The following is a 16,853-nucleotide window of genomic DNA, read 5'->3' on the forward strand; positions in this document are numbered from 1 at the left end:
AATGATGAACTTTACATATTTTCTGAAATAATACTGAATTAATTCTTTGGGAATTGACAATTAAGGGTTGATATCTAAACTTGATAACAACCCTACGAATATCGCACAAGCAATATATTATTACCGGCCTATATAAAGAATACACGGTTTCCATTCTAGACTGGTTTGGACTGTACATGATATGATGATGTGAGATAATAGGTCAGGAGTTCGAGTCTGCGTTCATCAACTACTAACAGTGTTGTTTGGTAAATATATTGCTATTGTACTTGTATTACTGTGGATTCATTATTATTCGGTGGATACCAATTTTCGTGGTTTTCGTGGGTACAGGTAAACTACGAATTTAAATGTTCAACGAATTACAAATTGCCCATCAAGCTGTATGCAACCTTTGACAAAACCACGAAGTTATATATCCATGAAAAGGAAAGTTTTCTGCAATCCACGAAAATTGGTACCACGAAAATAAATGAATCCACAGTAAATCTTTTGTAAAGATGTTCCTTTTTTTTCTGATCTCATGTTCATTTCCACGTTATTTTCTTAACTTTGACATTTTATTGATAGAGATTGAAACTCATTTTTATAGTCTCCGTCCATTTATCAATTCATTATCAATGTTTTTAAGTTCATGGGCTTTTGATTTGCTGTGTTTGACATACTTGATTTGTTTATGATAAAGTCAGTATATTCATAAATAGACGTCTTTCATATTTTTGTGTTGTCGGGTTGGTTGTTCATTGTACCACCAAAACCCTTTTTATTATTTTTTTTTTTTTTGCAGAAGTTCGTGCTGTTTCTTATATATAATTCACATAACCAATCATTGCTATGTGCTGCATTGGTATGTGAGGGTTTGTGCATTAGGTTTACACATTTTCAACAAATGATACATGTGATATTGAGTTCAAAAGTCAAGATTTTTCTAAAGACATACGTCTCTATAATGTTCTATTTTCACTGCCGATAACCGAATTGCTCTACTGGCATTTAAAAAAATTAATTGGATTTGATGTAATATATAATTGAAATATATGCATATTAGTAACTTCTTATCATCATCATAGTAGTTTTCATTGAGTAATAAAATCCGTGCCATGAATACCAATCTATCCCAGTGGCAAATTCATCATGATGGCCATGATAATAAATTCCATTTAAATTGGATTTGTGACAGCCTCCATACCACCATGCACCTTTATAAAGTACGGCGCAATTAGATCCAGATCCGTCATTATCCCGGTCAAAAGTAGAGAACTTGTACCCATTTTGGTTGGTTAAAGAATCGCCTGAAATTGAAATGAGAATAATGTGTTGCTGATTTAGCATCTTATTATTTTCTTATACATGTTTTTAGCATGAATAATATATATATAATATAAATAAACGTGAATACGTATACTGCAATCAGTTAAGGGCACCTGACAGAGAGGTCACTGCTTTTGGTTAACATATCCCATATGCCACGCAAAATAAAAATGGGTGAAAAAAATACTCTCTGTTTTCAAACGAGCTGACAATACAATGGAAAAATTCAAACAATAAACCACAGTATACAAAATAGGACAAAGAACACTAAAGACTTAGTAACACGAGCCCTAACAAAAAGCCGGAGATGATTACTTGTGATCATGACGGGCTCGCAGATACAGCTCCACGTATGGTACCCATCGTTTTGCTCATGAAGTTAGAATCCTGTTATAAGTTTTATCATGTATGTGTCATTCGGGAAAAACAGCACAGGATTGTGGTTACAACCATTACATTGTCGTCATCTATGAAACAGATATTCCATAAAGGTAATTCAAATCGATATCTGAAAAATTCGATTTTATATACACATAGAAATGACTCTTATCAACATGGTATTACTTGAAATAAAGATATAACATGCCTGCAGTTCCATCATATTTACTGACCAATAGCCGATAACCATTTGCCTCAGAAGACACATGGAACGAGAGATATTCGGCAAACTTTGTTACCCTACTAAAATCTGTCATCACTACCTTTAATTCATGGTTTCCATTTGCTGTCAGCTCATGTATGTTGTCATTTCCTGTAAACATTAGACATATATGAAAGTATTAAAGAAATTAACATAATTAGTGCATTTCTAAATCTAATGATCTAAGAAATAGGGGTAGTCATGAACCGTATGGTTACAATTTCGAACTTGTCCAAACGTTTCGTCACATCAAGGAGAGTTTTTGAGATACCAAAGAAATAATCAAATCCGTATGCCAACTAATGACGTAATGACAGTAATCTAAAAACAAACAAAAGATAAACAGTAGTCAACAAAACAAAACGCCGAAGACTTAAGATTGAGCAACACAAATCCAACCAGCAAATCGCCCAACTTACAGGTAAAGTAACAACAAACAATATATGCAATGGCGAGATAAAGGAACAAACATTCAAAGACAATCAATCAACACAACTCAAAAGTATCTGAATGTTTAGATCTGATCCGTTACAAAGACGAATATTCGAATAAATTTCAGAAGCATTGAATTGTCTTAAATGTTCCTATATCAAAATTGGTTATATTGACTTGTTGAAAACAATTAAAAAATTGAAAATCGTTTAACCGTACTACTGTTGACAACGCGCTATCCTTTTTATTTTGAATTACTATCAAACTGGGTTTTAAATGTTAAGGTTTGAGCGTTCGAAATACTTAGTAAAGGTAATTTCTCAAAGGTTCTTCAGACGCACGACACTATTAAAGTGTTATGTTCAATATCGACCACTGGTTCTATACCACTGCTGGTGACCGTAATTCTCCTAGGGAATAGTTGTATCAGTAGTCAATGATTCTGAACTAAGTTTACTTATTACTATTTTGCTAAAATTCAACGTTCATGAATTTATTTTATTTTAAGAAAAGAAGGTTCCAACTCGCTCTCTCAGGCAAAGAAGATATTACAATTTTACCGATTCTCTTTAGGTACATTTTAGGTCATGTGGGTCCTCACCCATAGAAGTATTGTTTTCATCTCTGGCTTTCAAATGTTCAAAAAGAGGAACGAAAGATACCAGAAGGACAGTCAAACTCATAAGGTTCCAAATGAATGTAGGTTAAGAAAGGCGCTATTAAGAATTCAGAAAAGAGTTATTTTCATCTATCGACAACTCATAAAATATCCAACTAATTTATCGATAAACTCGTCATATATCCCTACTTTAACTTTTTATTCATTTTTCTACAAATGATTATTCAAAATCCCTCAACTCTCTTTGTGTGTGTGTTTTTTTTTGTGTGGTTTTTTACCTAACCAATACTCTTCGTTAGCATGTCCAAATCCAGTTTTGTATGCTTGCCAATCTCTATAAAAATTTACTGATCCATCAATTCGTCGTTGAATGACCTGAAATAATGTAATCGAGTTAAATGATGTAAAGTAATAAAAGGAGTTATATATAGTTTACGAAACCCATATCGTGAAAAATGAATTTACAACTTAAAAAGCTATCTCCATTCATTGGTGTTCGTCACCTTTTTGCTGAGTTTGAGGGTGTTTGCTTCATTATTTCAAAATAAACAAGTTTAAAAAAAAAACTGTTATAAATAGATAATATTAAAAAAAAAACAGAATCGATCTTGTTTCAATATATAATCAATTAAAAGTTTAGCAGGAAACTATTTTTATATATTTAACATATGCTCCTTGTTTTTCTTTAAAAACAAACTATGAAAAAAAACAAGGATTTTATAAGATTTTCAAAAATGATTTTCAAAACTTTATGCAATAAAGTTACGAAAAGAAAACTAGGAGTTGCCTGGTAAACGTTTTATTGACACTACATGAATCAAACTAGAGGATTCCGAATATCTGACAAAAGAGTAGCATGACAAACAAACTTTAACATTAAACGTTACCTAAAGTATAGTCAAATAGATAGGTAATATTTCGTTGAATTCAAATAAAGTCTCGTTATATCTACAAATTGAAAACTCACGGTCCAAGAGCGCAAACTTGAATCTAAATAGCAATAGACAGATACCGGATGCTGCATCTGTCCATATGGGTAAATTGTATGGACTCCGCTTACAGATAATTTTAAGTCGGCACATTCTCGTGGAAGTGTTAATGCTGAAAAGATTTCTGAGATGTTTAATATAATCTATGTCATGCTTTATATTTATGTAACTATCAAAATGCATCTATATTATCTATATTACCAATTGGGATAAAATATCATTTCTTTAACAAGTAACAAAATATTGCCTCCTAGTTTCAAGATATATGGTTCTGTCAGTACCAAGTATAGTTTTACATATTTAGGGGTGATTCCATCAACAGAGATGGACTTTCTGATTTAGTTTTAGATCAGGATGAAAAATGTGAAATAAAAGGAATCTCAGTGTTAATTCGATAATTTTGCAACAAACACAAATAAATATACAAGTAAAACAAGAAGATTTGTGTTTATACATACATATATTGATGTTTGGAACTGAAATGTCCGAAAATTGGGTTAAATTAATTGTTTCTTTTTCTTTTCAGATTTATCATCTCTATATACGAATAATTTCCAAAGTCGACAATAAATTATATTGGCCTATGTGTATGTCATCAATTTAAAACACTAAATAGTGAACTTGAGTTATAAAGATAAACAGTGTACTTACGTAATTGACCAGAACTTGAGCAATTTAAAATGTCATTACACAGTCTGGTATCGCAGCAAAGTGCGCATTTTACATGGTGGCCTTCAGATCGGCGACCAAGTATCGAACCAGCCGAATTACTACAAGCCTTTTTCGAAACAAAAAGAAATCAGTTATATTGACTTTTTGTTTAATAAATACGTTTTTTAACTAATTGTAAAAAAATGTACCTTCTTATGGAGATTCTGGGTTTTTTTATATGCTGTTTTTCTTAGTTCTTTTATTTGAGTTTTAACAATCTACCGAGCGAAAGTACTAATTTAACCTAGCCACATTTTATTCGGCCTTTACCAAGTCCCTAACGTCGACGGTTTTCGTATGTCATATTTCAATTGTTTTGTTATATGTTGGATTTTGATTTATATTTGATTTTATTGGTTTTGTTAAAATTATTCACAAGGTTTACAGAAAGAACAATCTAGAGTTTTAATTTACAGTTCAATAAGTTCATATATATATATACCAAGCTTTAAATAGTGTATGTCAAATGCGCTTATCGTCTGCAAACGACTCATAAAGAACGCTCGAGTCAACGAAGTTAAAAAGCAAAATTTAAAAAATACGAAGCTAAAGAGCATTAGAGACCAAAAGTTTCGAAGGTTTTTGCAAATTAAAAAGTAGTCAACATGTTTCTGGAGTGTGTCTATTATTATAGATTGTTTTTTGTCATTTAGAATTTTTCTCGTTATTTTTGTTGTCGGGTTGCTCTGTCGTCTACGAATGTCCAACATATCTTTAAATTCATACAAAATGTGAACATAAGTACTGAGGCTGATATAAAAAGCATCCTTATTTGAATATAGGCATTTTCATACCGCAAAAAATGTCGTAGCATTTGTAAATTAATCCACCATATACAACACCTGTATCTATACTTCTAAAGAAAGAGAGCGATTTCATAGAGCCGCATCTCCTCTGAAACCTTACAAAGTCGGAAATATTTGTGAAGTGACGTATAAATGAAGCGTTTTGTTATTCCTTATTTTGACTTTGAAACAATCTTTTTTCCATAGAAAACGCCAATTTTTGAAACAATAACCCACTTCGGAGACCGTTATCGATCCGTGTCTTATTCGCTTTCACGCATGCTTAGTCGACGTATTGTCCTCGAAATTTAAAAACTCTTTGTTTCAACACTTGCCCAATTGAATCGCGATTTCGCGGGCATGTTATATTTACATAAAAGAATGAGATGTGGAAGAATTATCAAATGAGATCTGGTATAATTGCCAAAAAACGCAACTTTCCAAAACAGTTCAAATGACGTTTTGACGTAAGCAAGTTTATTGGGGTCTTTTTCATCTATTTAATATTACAGTTTAATATACCAGTGATGAGCCACATCCGTAATCGAATTCTTCAGCACCAGATTCGGTAACAAAGTTGTGCATAAAGCAGACCTGAAATAAAAATGAATATTACTTTCAATTATAAATAATATCTAGATGCTCTCAGGAGCCTGTTTCGCTCACCTGTATTAACTGTGGTTTTTGAAATTACGTAAAATATGGTTAAATCATTATTAATAGTATTAAATACCCTAATAATGATTGAGGACAATTTGGTTTAATTTGACGCAGTAGTTAAATTAAAAGCAGAAGAATTATGATTTTGTTTTTACAAAAATTACTAATAAACTGCAGAAATTTACTTTAAACGACAATAAGACATTTGTTAGATGACAATAACAATCAAAACCAAGGAGAAAACAAAGACTCGTAAAACCAAAAGACATTTACATCAACAGTTATAAATAATAAATAAAAACAACACAAAATCCACTAAAGACCGGGAGTGAAATCAGGTGCTCCGAAAGGGTAAGAATTTTCTGCACCGTATACGGCAAAGGTTTTAATGTTTTTTTTCTGTAAATGTAAGGGCAGATAGATGTTAACCTGATGAACATGTTTACCACATGTCAGATTTGATCTAAATGCGTTAGTTTTAGAGAATTAAGCCAACAACTGCATTTTACCTAAGTTCTATTTTAGCCTTGTCGGCCATGTGGGTTGGCCTAATGCTAATGTGTTCAAGTTTGGTTAAAGGAGTAGGTCCTGTATGGGGTGGATTTTGGCCTCAATTTTCAGGTTCATCTGACGAAAGATTTTCGACACTTTTTAGACACGAAAGTGTCTATTTCAGTTATTTCAATTAGTTTATGTGAAAGATCCTAACTGATTTAGTCATCAAAAACGCTACGATTCAAGCTTAAACATGAAAATCTATCAAATATGCCAAAAAATGTCACTTTTCAGATGTTTTTTGTCAAAAATAAAAGTGGCTGCATCCGTGTTCATCCTGAACCTTTATATATGTTATGTATTATCATCAAATACAACTTATATTTCAATATTAAGAATGAACACAAATGCGGCCACTTTCATTTAAGACGGAAACCGTCTAAAAATTAACTAAAATGCTAAAATTGTGAAGATTTCAGTAATTTAGCATGACTTAAGGATGCTAGTACCCGATATATGTGCATTGTTTTGTCAAAAACAGCCCATATTTTTGTATCAGAAGTATACTTCTTTCCAATAAATAACTAAAAGTTTACATTTAACAATTTTGTAATTCAATTGATAATTTTGGTCATATTGACTTATTTTCTAGAACTTACTTTGTTGAATATTATTGCTGTTACAGTTTATCTCTATCTATAAGAATATTCAAGTTAATAACAAAAAATGCAAAATTTCCTTTAAATTACCGATTCTGAATCTGCAACTTAACAACAAGTGTGTTTTTCATCTGAAACCCTGCATTTTACTCCTTTCTTTTATATCTAGCCATTTCGGCCATGTTGGTTGGATAGAACACATTATTAAAACTAAATATCCTAAGACTCATTGTGGTCAAGTTTGGATAAATTTTGCCCAGTAGTTTCAGAGGAGAAGATTATTGTAAAAGTTAACGGACGACGACGACGGACGACAGCGATGGACGCCAAGTGATGAGAAAAGCTCACTTGGCCTATTGTGCAAGGTGAGCTTAAAATATATTATCAACTTTCTTGTGATCAATTTAAGTAGACATAAAAGAAAACAGAAGAGACTGTATCTTCGCTTTCATTCTATGTAACCAACAGCCATTTACATTTACATAATTTACATTATTCAGTGAAAGGGCGTTATATAGGTAGCGGAACTTGACGTTAAAGGTAAATTACCGCTTCTTTTAATTCACCTGAACATGTTCCCGTGTGAAATCAACTTGATAAGAATAAAAGAACAATTCGGACAGGAAGAAAGGGATAATTAGTATCCAAAGGAATAATACATGAAAACTACTCTGAGTAATTAATGTTGTTAATGTTGATAAGAATTTAAAACATAAATAAAATATAACTAACCTCGCCATCATTACAATGTATACGATGATTACACTCGCCAACGGTTTTAACTCCACTGCATGACCAACATTCTAGTTGGCATTCTATAATGAGAAACACAAACAAGAAATCATATACTAAAAAGGAGGTTCTTGTCACATACAATTCCATTGTTTACATTTGTAAAATAAAAACAATAGGAATAGGATAAAGATATTTTTTAACATGTTTATTTACAATTTCGGAATTAATCTTACCAGTTACGCTTTTGTTTAAAATTTACTTCATATCGTGTTTCCGTACATATTACAGGTACATATTAATCATCGTGCTTATTTGCAAGATCTCAGCAAAACTATATATTTTGTCAACAATATATTAAAAAAATAAATCATTCATAACAATTTCTGTATTCAGTGCAGACAAAATAAAAGCACTAGCTATACAAAATTATATGAATTCATAACTCAACTGAAATGAAATGATTATTTTATTTGATAGTTAAGCGTTATATATCTTCAATAAATACATACCTATAAATGATATGAGAAACACAAAGACCGACCATTTGACTGAAAAATACAGTAAATCTCACAACCAATACTTTTAAATAAAATATATCAATAGACCCCAACAGATTAGAAAGAATAATGATACTTGGGACTTTCGGACGGATGACATAAAGCGTGTTCTTTGCAATTATTATTAGAAATAGTCTTTTTTACAGTTCAATCGGTTACGTTATTATACATGTTTATGTCTTAACATACTTGTATGCATAGTTTTCTTACCGGCGCAAAACAGTTTATATTTTCCTGTCTGACGAATAAGGTTACATGGCAATGTAGCCGTTGTTGAGACAGTGGGATCTAAAATGAACTACAACCCTGCTCTTTTCCGCAAACTAAGATTAAAAATACCTTTTAGTGAGCTATACTATAAACTGCCCCGACATGACAATATGAAGAACAATAAAAATATAAACGAAAAATAAATATTTTAGACCTTAATCAACAACAACAGCAGGTATCCGATTTTAAAGATCACAAAATACTTATTATTTGGAACAACAGTAACACGTTTCGTGTACTCATCTGTGGAACTAAAAAATCAAAGCTGTTGGATTAATAGATTGATTGATTAATTTGACTTAAAATTAGGAATGAAATAACCAATCAGTAATTAGCAAATATGATGGTCCTCAATGTTCTTCATTTTTGTATTTCTTTCGAACTTTTGAACTTTTTTCAAACGTTACTGTTGACTCTTTTTTCAGACGAAACGCACATCTGACGTACACAATATAATACCTGGTATCTCTGACCAGTCTATTGACAATTAAAGCGCACTTAATATTTGACCAGAAATGCAGGGTTTTATTTTTGGTAACATATTTAGTTCTTACTTCTGGTTACGAAATTTGAAGTAACGTTTTTTTCAGATTTTATTCGAAATAATTTGAATCTGTAATGAACATTCTGACAGTAAGAAATTTCCCAATATTCATTTATCCTAGTGAACAAAACGTAAACATACTGTTTGTAGTATTGTTCATGTTTATTACGGCAATTATCTTTAAGTACTGGTCTAAAATTTAACATAACATTTTACTGACAACATTTCTGGAAAAAAATTATTTGTGTATTGTTTTCCATGACATAAGCTGTAATCGTACATCATGTAATTTTAATATTTGGGTGAAATTGAAGAAACTTGGTACTCTGGAACATATTCAAATCGATATATTTAAGCACACAGCTATGCTACTGTATATTGAATACATAAATGCAAAGTTTCTCAAATCTTGTTATGAAATTATGGAAATGTGATATTATTGCAAAAGTAACAACTATCTTCAAAATACCAGAAAGGTACAGGTCACTGAAGGGCTTTCAATAATGAAGAATAAACATACCGTATATATATATAGTAAGTCAAAATGAGTTCAACTCTCCGTAAGTCTAGGATAGTAGTGTAACAGCACAATATAAGAGTATTTAATATTTTTATAAAGCTATTGAATTAGTTTAGTATAGTTAAATATTTAATCATTTGATTTTACCATTTGATTAGGGACTTTCCGTTTTAAATTTTCCTCGGAGTTCAGTGTTTTTGAGATTTAATTTTTCAATTTTAATATAATGCTTTACATATACATTGGTGTACATCATAATCAAACTGGAACCTAAAAATGTACGATATATTGAAGGAAAAAGCATATTGACTTACGCATATTCTCAGACTTCCTCTTTTATGTAAGACCTAAAGCGATAAGTCGGCTTTAATGAGATAAGATAAAGCACACAAGTTTATATGTAGAATTTGGTAGATTATAACAGACTGTAAAACGGTGTTGATGGTTAAGAAAACAAATTGTTGAAACCTCGGCCATATTCCTGTTCATACGTCAAATTGTCAATGAATCATAGCTTCACAGGAGGGTTTTTTTTTGCGAAAAGGTTTTCATCAATGCAAAGTCGATTGAGTTGTGGCATTGTTTGTACGTAGAAGTTATTGTGAATGCTTATGGTATCTATTTTATAGAAATTGCTCAAGTAGTTAATTGGAAATATTTTTTTGAAAATTATCGATTTTAGTTAAAATGATATGACTTTTTTTTTAGTGGGAACTAACTTTTGTCCGATGACTGTAGTTGGCATGTTTAGTTTCTCTTACTTTAAATCATAAATATTCATTATTTCTTTGAAACGTATACCTAAATATCATGATTAATAATGTAATTATTATGTATTATAATCTTTACTTTTCTTTTTGATTCATGAAATGATTTGCTTACATTATAATAAAAAATAAACAGTACAAATGTACTGACAAATTGTCTGTTTATGTGGTATTCTACTAATGAATGATAAAATAAGCTAATGAAATACTCATTCGTTCAACTAATTTAACAGGCACTTTTATTTTCAATTTCTATTTAGGTGGCGTAGACATAGTATATCCATGGTGCGTCTATTTAGATAGTGCTTGGAACAAGCCTATTATTGTTATCACCTGATCATGAAAATATCACCTGACATAACACAAAGCCCTTTGTGGCCTCGTTTAATATATTTAAACTTTAAAAAGGCTTTGCTTACAAGGAAGAAATTTAAGTTAGAAATGGGATTGGCTGTGTGTTTTTATGCATTGCGGTTTGAGACGTCTGGACGTCTTCTTAAATACTAGGAAAACGAAGGAGAAGGTATGTATATAAACTGATCATAGATACCAGGATTGAAATATTATATTTGCATTAGACGCGAGTTTCGTCTACAATAGACTCACTAGTGATGCTCAAATAAAAAGACGTTAAAAAGACCAAATACTGTATGATTATATGGCAGGTTGATTGAAATTTAATGTTTAAAGCAATTCTCAACACATACTTCTTTATTATTCTAAAATATTGTAGTTAAACTGAACATTGGTGCTATTTCTTATTGAATGTGGATTTTAACAGATTGTTTTGTAATCGTCAATGAGGCAACAACCAAATGACGAAAACAACTAAACGATATCCAGAAGGATATAAACAACCTCCATTTTTATTGATAGAATTACCATCATTTAACAATTATAAAGAATGAATAGCTTTTCTAAGATGTGACTAACTTCATCGACACACAATTTAAAAGGTACAGATAATCATGGTTCATATGTTTTTTTAAATGCCAATGCTATCGGATAGAATATCTCTTCAGTTTTAACATTTTGTTATAATCCATAGTAAACTAATACAAGTGTTATATGTTTAACTGTTTTCTATTGAAAACAAACATGTGTTTTAGAGTTAACGGAACAAAATAGAAAATGTGTACACTTAGATTTTAAGTTAAACCTCTTTCTTCAGAGTTGATTTATGTCTTACACACTACAGATAATATTCATCATTTCCAAGTAATGGTTAACATAATTTAAGCTAAATATAAATGGAATCATACATCTTCGTTTTTGAGACAATCGGGATTTAAAAAATGTTGGTTTTTTTGGTTAAATTAAAAACAAGGTCGAAACTTTTATGAATATAATAACTAGTGAAGATTGTACAGATGTTCTTTATTTATTCGTCCTGAAAAATCTATTTTAAAAAAAAATAAATGTTTCCAGAAAATATTTAACCAAAATAAATCGCTATGGTCAACAATAATGTGTCAAAGAGACAACAACCCGACCACAGAAAAACAACAGCAGAAGGTCACCAACAGGTCTTCAATGTAGCGAGAAATTCCCGCACCCGGAGGCGTCCTTCAGCTGGCCCTTCTTTAAGTATTGACAAATGCTTGCATGTGTCTTCAATGCAAAGGCAGCTTAAATTGATACTAGTAATAAGTGTAGTTAAGATTTAAAAGAAGGGGGAGACAAGCTGTTGATAATGTAATTTGTCATAGTTTTAAAACTGATTTTTTTTTACAACAAATGCCACCATATTTGCAAACTGATTAATGATTCAAATCGTTCATTGATTACTTGTTCCTTGTAAAATGAAAAACTAATCAGAATCAAAGATTGAGTTAGGCATCTGTGTGTTTCATCATATCACAGATATTTGTTTTCATTGAAGAAATTATTTTATTATTGGTCAATTCAAATTAAAGCTTGCCTCTTTGTGATCATATCTGATTGTTTCGAAGTAAACCAATTACAGAGCATTTGCTATTTATACCAAGTTTGTTTCACATTTGGTTGGTTGTTTAAAAGAGACGAAAAAGTAACTGTCAATTTGAATATAAAATCAATTAACAGTGACCAAAAGAATTCGGCATTCTTAAATTTATGATAACTTTGCTTTTCCACGCATATAGAATAAAGAAAAGAGAAGAACAAAAATTAATGTTATTCTCCTGAACATTTGTTCAGTGTGAATGTTAAGAGAATAATACACAGCGGAAATTTTTAAATGTATCTGCACCGTTTATTTACCCAGTGTAATTTTTTTAGAACACTGGACCAGCAATACTACCTAACACAAAACATGATACATATTAATATAAACTATCAAGTGAAGCTGGACTAGACATGAACAAATAAAATACATTTACAAAAAGATATTCCTTACATTAATAAGATCAGACCATGTTAAGCTAACGTGGGTTATTGAAAATAGTTAGCATATATATCATTCATGAATAAGTGTAAACAAAAATATACATTATTATGTTTTGTGAATTTTTTTTTAGATAAATGTAAACCCTTAAAGTATAACTTGATGATACAACGGTACGATGGCAGAAGAAGAGATATATAACCGTGTCGACAGCAGTTTTAGTAAAGAAACTATATTACATAAATCTATCAAAGATACTCGACCAGATCTTCTTCAGTGCTGGTTCGCCTCTCAAAATTGGGATGATGTTAATACCGGTAATAGATGGAGCCAAACTCCCCTTCATTATGCTGCAATAAAAACAAACACATATGTCCTAGAAGTACTCCTACAGGTACCTAGAGTTGATGTCACGAAGCAAGATTTAAATGGATACAATGTTTTACACAGTTTAATTTACAACATTGTTGCTATAGACGATTGGCAAAGAACTATTCAAGTCCTACTAAGTTTAGGAATTGATATAAATCAACAAACTAAGCATGGATATTCCATACTGCATTTAGCAAGCAGAAATACTATCCCTCCACGTGTCCTCCGGTTTATACTCGAGTCGTGCGCTGGGTTGAATGTAGCTATGATAAACAAAGATGGGGAAAATTTCCTTCATTCTTTTGTACACAGTATAAACAAAACAAGCCCTGTGTCGGATGAATTCAAAGATAGATTTGCTCTTCTTGACGACATTGTTAGAGGGAAAGTATCATGTTGTGCTGAAAAGAATTTGATAACATTGTTGAAACAAAGAGATTTAAATGGTACAACCCCTTTTCTTCTGATAATAAACCATTTCGATCGATATCGAAACGTAAATGCCATCAAGGTTTTGCGGAAAATGGCTGTGGCTGGAGGATGCTCAACGATAGCTGACAATCTAGGAAACCATCCAATTCATTATGCTATTGCTTGCTTGCGCAAAACACCTATTAAGATGCTACAAATGCTAATTGAAACCGGAGCTGATGCTAATGCTAAGAACATATATGAGCAATCGACTGCCCATTTAGTGAGAGTTGATAGCAAAGATTTAACCTTTGAAAGAATCAAATCAATTGTTAATGTAATGAAAACAACAGACATTGATTTTAACGCGTCTGATAAGTGGGGTTGTTTTCCGTTAATGTATATTAGTGCATTTTACGATTCCGATTGTCTCCCCTTTCTGAATGATATAACTTCAACATCGACCGTTCTAAATGCAGTAGACAACAGTGGGTCGTCTGCATTGCATTATGCTGCCTACCACGATTCTGGCACTTTTGTCAATTTGTTGATTCAAAATGGCGCAAGAAATGACATCAAAGACAAACTAGGAGAATCTCCTATCGAAACAGCTAAACGTCATCTAAGAATAAGTTCAGAGGAAGCTCTTCTTGAAAGCTCAACATCTGAAGAGCTAAACGACAAAAACCAACAATTTTTGGAAAATTTTAAGTCATTGCAAACATCCAAAAAAATAGAAATGAACATGGACCAATTTGTTGAAGAACTTCTTAATCACAAATATAGAAATGCCGGAGAAGAAGAGGAACAAATTAATTCCACTATCTGCTTCTTTGTAGAATTACTATGCAAACAAGTCTCAAAATATGACCCTAGATTTGAAATGACAGTTTTTCAGTCAGGTAGTTCAAAAGAAAAAACAAAAGTAAATGCTCCAGACGAATTTGATTTTGTCCTTTGTTTAGATAAAATCAGCGAATTTTGTGACATCGAAGAAAGAAAAAGTACCAAAGAGAGAAAAAGTCCTAGAGAAAAGAAAAGTCACAAACAAAGAAATACTCCCATCGAAAAAATGAACAATAATGTATTGAAGGTGAAACTTATTGAAGGCCATAAAGACGTATTAGAATTTTTTGATGAAAATGGAATTTTGATTTCACCGCCAATATTCATGTACCTCCACAAATATTTGAATCAAGCCTTACATGATCCCAGTTTATGGAAGAATGATGAACTCCGTAATCTATGTTACGTTTTTGAAATGCCATTCTTGCAAAAAGACATGAAAACGACAGTGTTTATGGTTCGTCTTCTATGGCTTGGTTGTAAACATAAACAACTCAGGATTAAGATAGACATGGTTCCTGCCATCAGAAAAACTGCTTGGTGGTCAATTGACCCTTATTCGTTACCAATGATGACTCAAAAGATCCATGATGCTGGCTGTCTGCTTTTACTTGACACAACTTCCGATGAGCAATCGTTCACCTCCGAATATCTCAAAGAATTCATAGTGGATACAATTGATCGAATAAGACCAGTACAAACCAATTTACGCGTCTCTACGGCGCCAGCAGAAGTTTGTCTAATGGAAACTTTCCCTCAAATAGTACGCGATAGTTACGCGCTTGCGAAGCTTTTCGTTGACATCTGCAATGTAACTGACATAAGTAGCTATATGCTGAAAAACTGCACATTTCATGTATTACAAGAACTTCGATGGAATCCTAATATGCCAGATGACATTTCTAAATTACCATCCCTTATGGAGCTTACAGTGCAGATATTCATGAAGCTTTTAGCCTTCAACAAAACATATTTTTTGCCTAGATTTTTCCTACCTGAAGTCAACATTTTTCCTCAAGACCAAGACATTCAAGATAAACAGCATGAGAAATGGGAAATTAAATTCATTCTTAAAATCTTAGGACAGAATGTGTCATTAGATAGTGATGAAAGTGATGATTATGATGATTATCACGATGATGATGCTTCTGATAATGATGATTATCATGATGATGACTCTTCTGATGATGAATAGTGAAAACAATCGTGAACTTGATGATACTGATGTGAAAATGATTTTGTTAGTATAAAATTTACATTTCAAATTTAATTAAGTAGTTTTATCAAATGGGATGAAGCATCTTTTTGTTCAACAAGAATATCATTTTAAATCAAACTACTGGAAAACTAATTATCATAATAAATTTGGATATTTTTAACTTATCATTTACAAAATGTAAGTCGGTGTGGGTTTTGGACATTAGATTCAATTAATAATATTTTCAATCGTCTTTGGGTATTTACAATGTGTGCTCGTGTTCTTATGGTTTAGAACGGTTGCTGTAAAATCATAAGAAAACTAAAATGATCTGCTTATCCCTTCGGAGAACCTGAGACGAGACGACCCCTGGTTTTATTGTGGTTTTTGTTGCTCAATCTTTAGCTTGTCACAATTGAAGTGTTTTGTGGACTGATGTTTGTCTTTTCGTTTATTGCTGTTGATTTATTTTTGTCAAGCAATTGCCGTTTTTTTCGACTTTATGTTTTTAATTATCCCATTAGGTGTATTCCTTCTCTTTTCATTTGCACTATAGGTCACTACATATCTGCTTTTATTAGTACAAAGAGCAAAAGACTGAAAGTTGCAAACTCAACTAAAAGAAGACCTGTTGTCCACTAAATATAACTTTAAATTTTCTTTGATTATCTCAATGACATTGATTTTCTTGCTTAAGACGGTACGGCGAAAGTGAGAAAAGCAATCGAAGTGAGATGAACAATGATTATCTGTTTAGCGCTTTTTTTTACCTATAACGACGTTATTAATTTCATTGACAACAGGCACGTGCACCCTTAGTTTCTAGCGATAATTTTTCATATCACTCCACTGTGTTGAGAAAGGAAATTGTCAGTTAGTAAGATCAAAGGAAAATTTCGTAAATTAGCGATAAATATATATATATATTACTCAATTGTTTTCCATGGGTACTTCTAGAATCGGGAGA

The 16,853-nt window shown here is 31.7% G+C and overlaps 2 protein-coding genes across 2 annotated transcripts; one reads left to right on the top strand and one right to left on the bottom strand.

The window, feature by feature from the left end:
- Positions 1-1,006: 1,006 nt before the first annotated feature.
- On the bottom strand, positions 1,007-10,292 carry LOC143065762 (microfibril-associated glycoprotein 4-like). Its single transcript, XM_076239174.1, has 9 exons — positions 10,242-10,292; positions 8,546-8,584; positions 8,034-8,116; positions 6,010-6,081; positions 4,643-4,769; positions 3,970-4,103; positions 3,281-3,377; positions 1,898-2,062; positions 1,007-1,292 (listed from the first exon to the last, which is right to left on the bottom strand). Exons 1-9 carry the CDS (start codon positions 10,243-10,245, stop codon positions 1,045-1,047), a joined length of 969 nt encoding a protein of 322 aa, XP_076095289.1. The 5' UTR covers positions 10,246-10,292; the 3' UTR covers positions 1,007-1,044.
- Positions 10,293-11,101: 809 nt separating this feature from the next.
- On the top strand, positions 11,102-16,067 carry LOC143065779 (uncharacterized). Its single transcript, XM_076239175.1, has 2 exons — positions 11,102-11,217; positions 13,193-16,067. The coding sequence occupies exon 2, from the start codon at positions 13,238-13,240 to the stop codon at positions 15,881-15,883; it is 2,646 nt and encodes an 881-aa protein (XP_076095290.1). The 5' UTR covers positions 11,102-11,217; positions 13,193-13,237; the 3' UTR covers positions 15,884-16,067.
- Positions 16,068-16,853: the final 786 nt, after the last annotated feature.

This window comes from Mytilus galloprovincialis, chromosome 1 (genome assembly GCF_965363235.1).
Source record: "Mytilus galloprovincialis chromosome 1, xbMytGall1.hap1.1, whole genome shotgun sequence".
Classification (NCBI taxonomy): domain Eukaryota; kingdom Metazoa; phylum Mollusca; class Bivalvia; order Mytilida; family Mytilidae; genus Mytilus; species Mytilus galloprovincialis.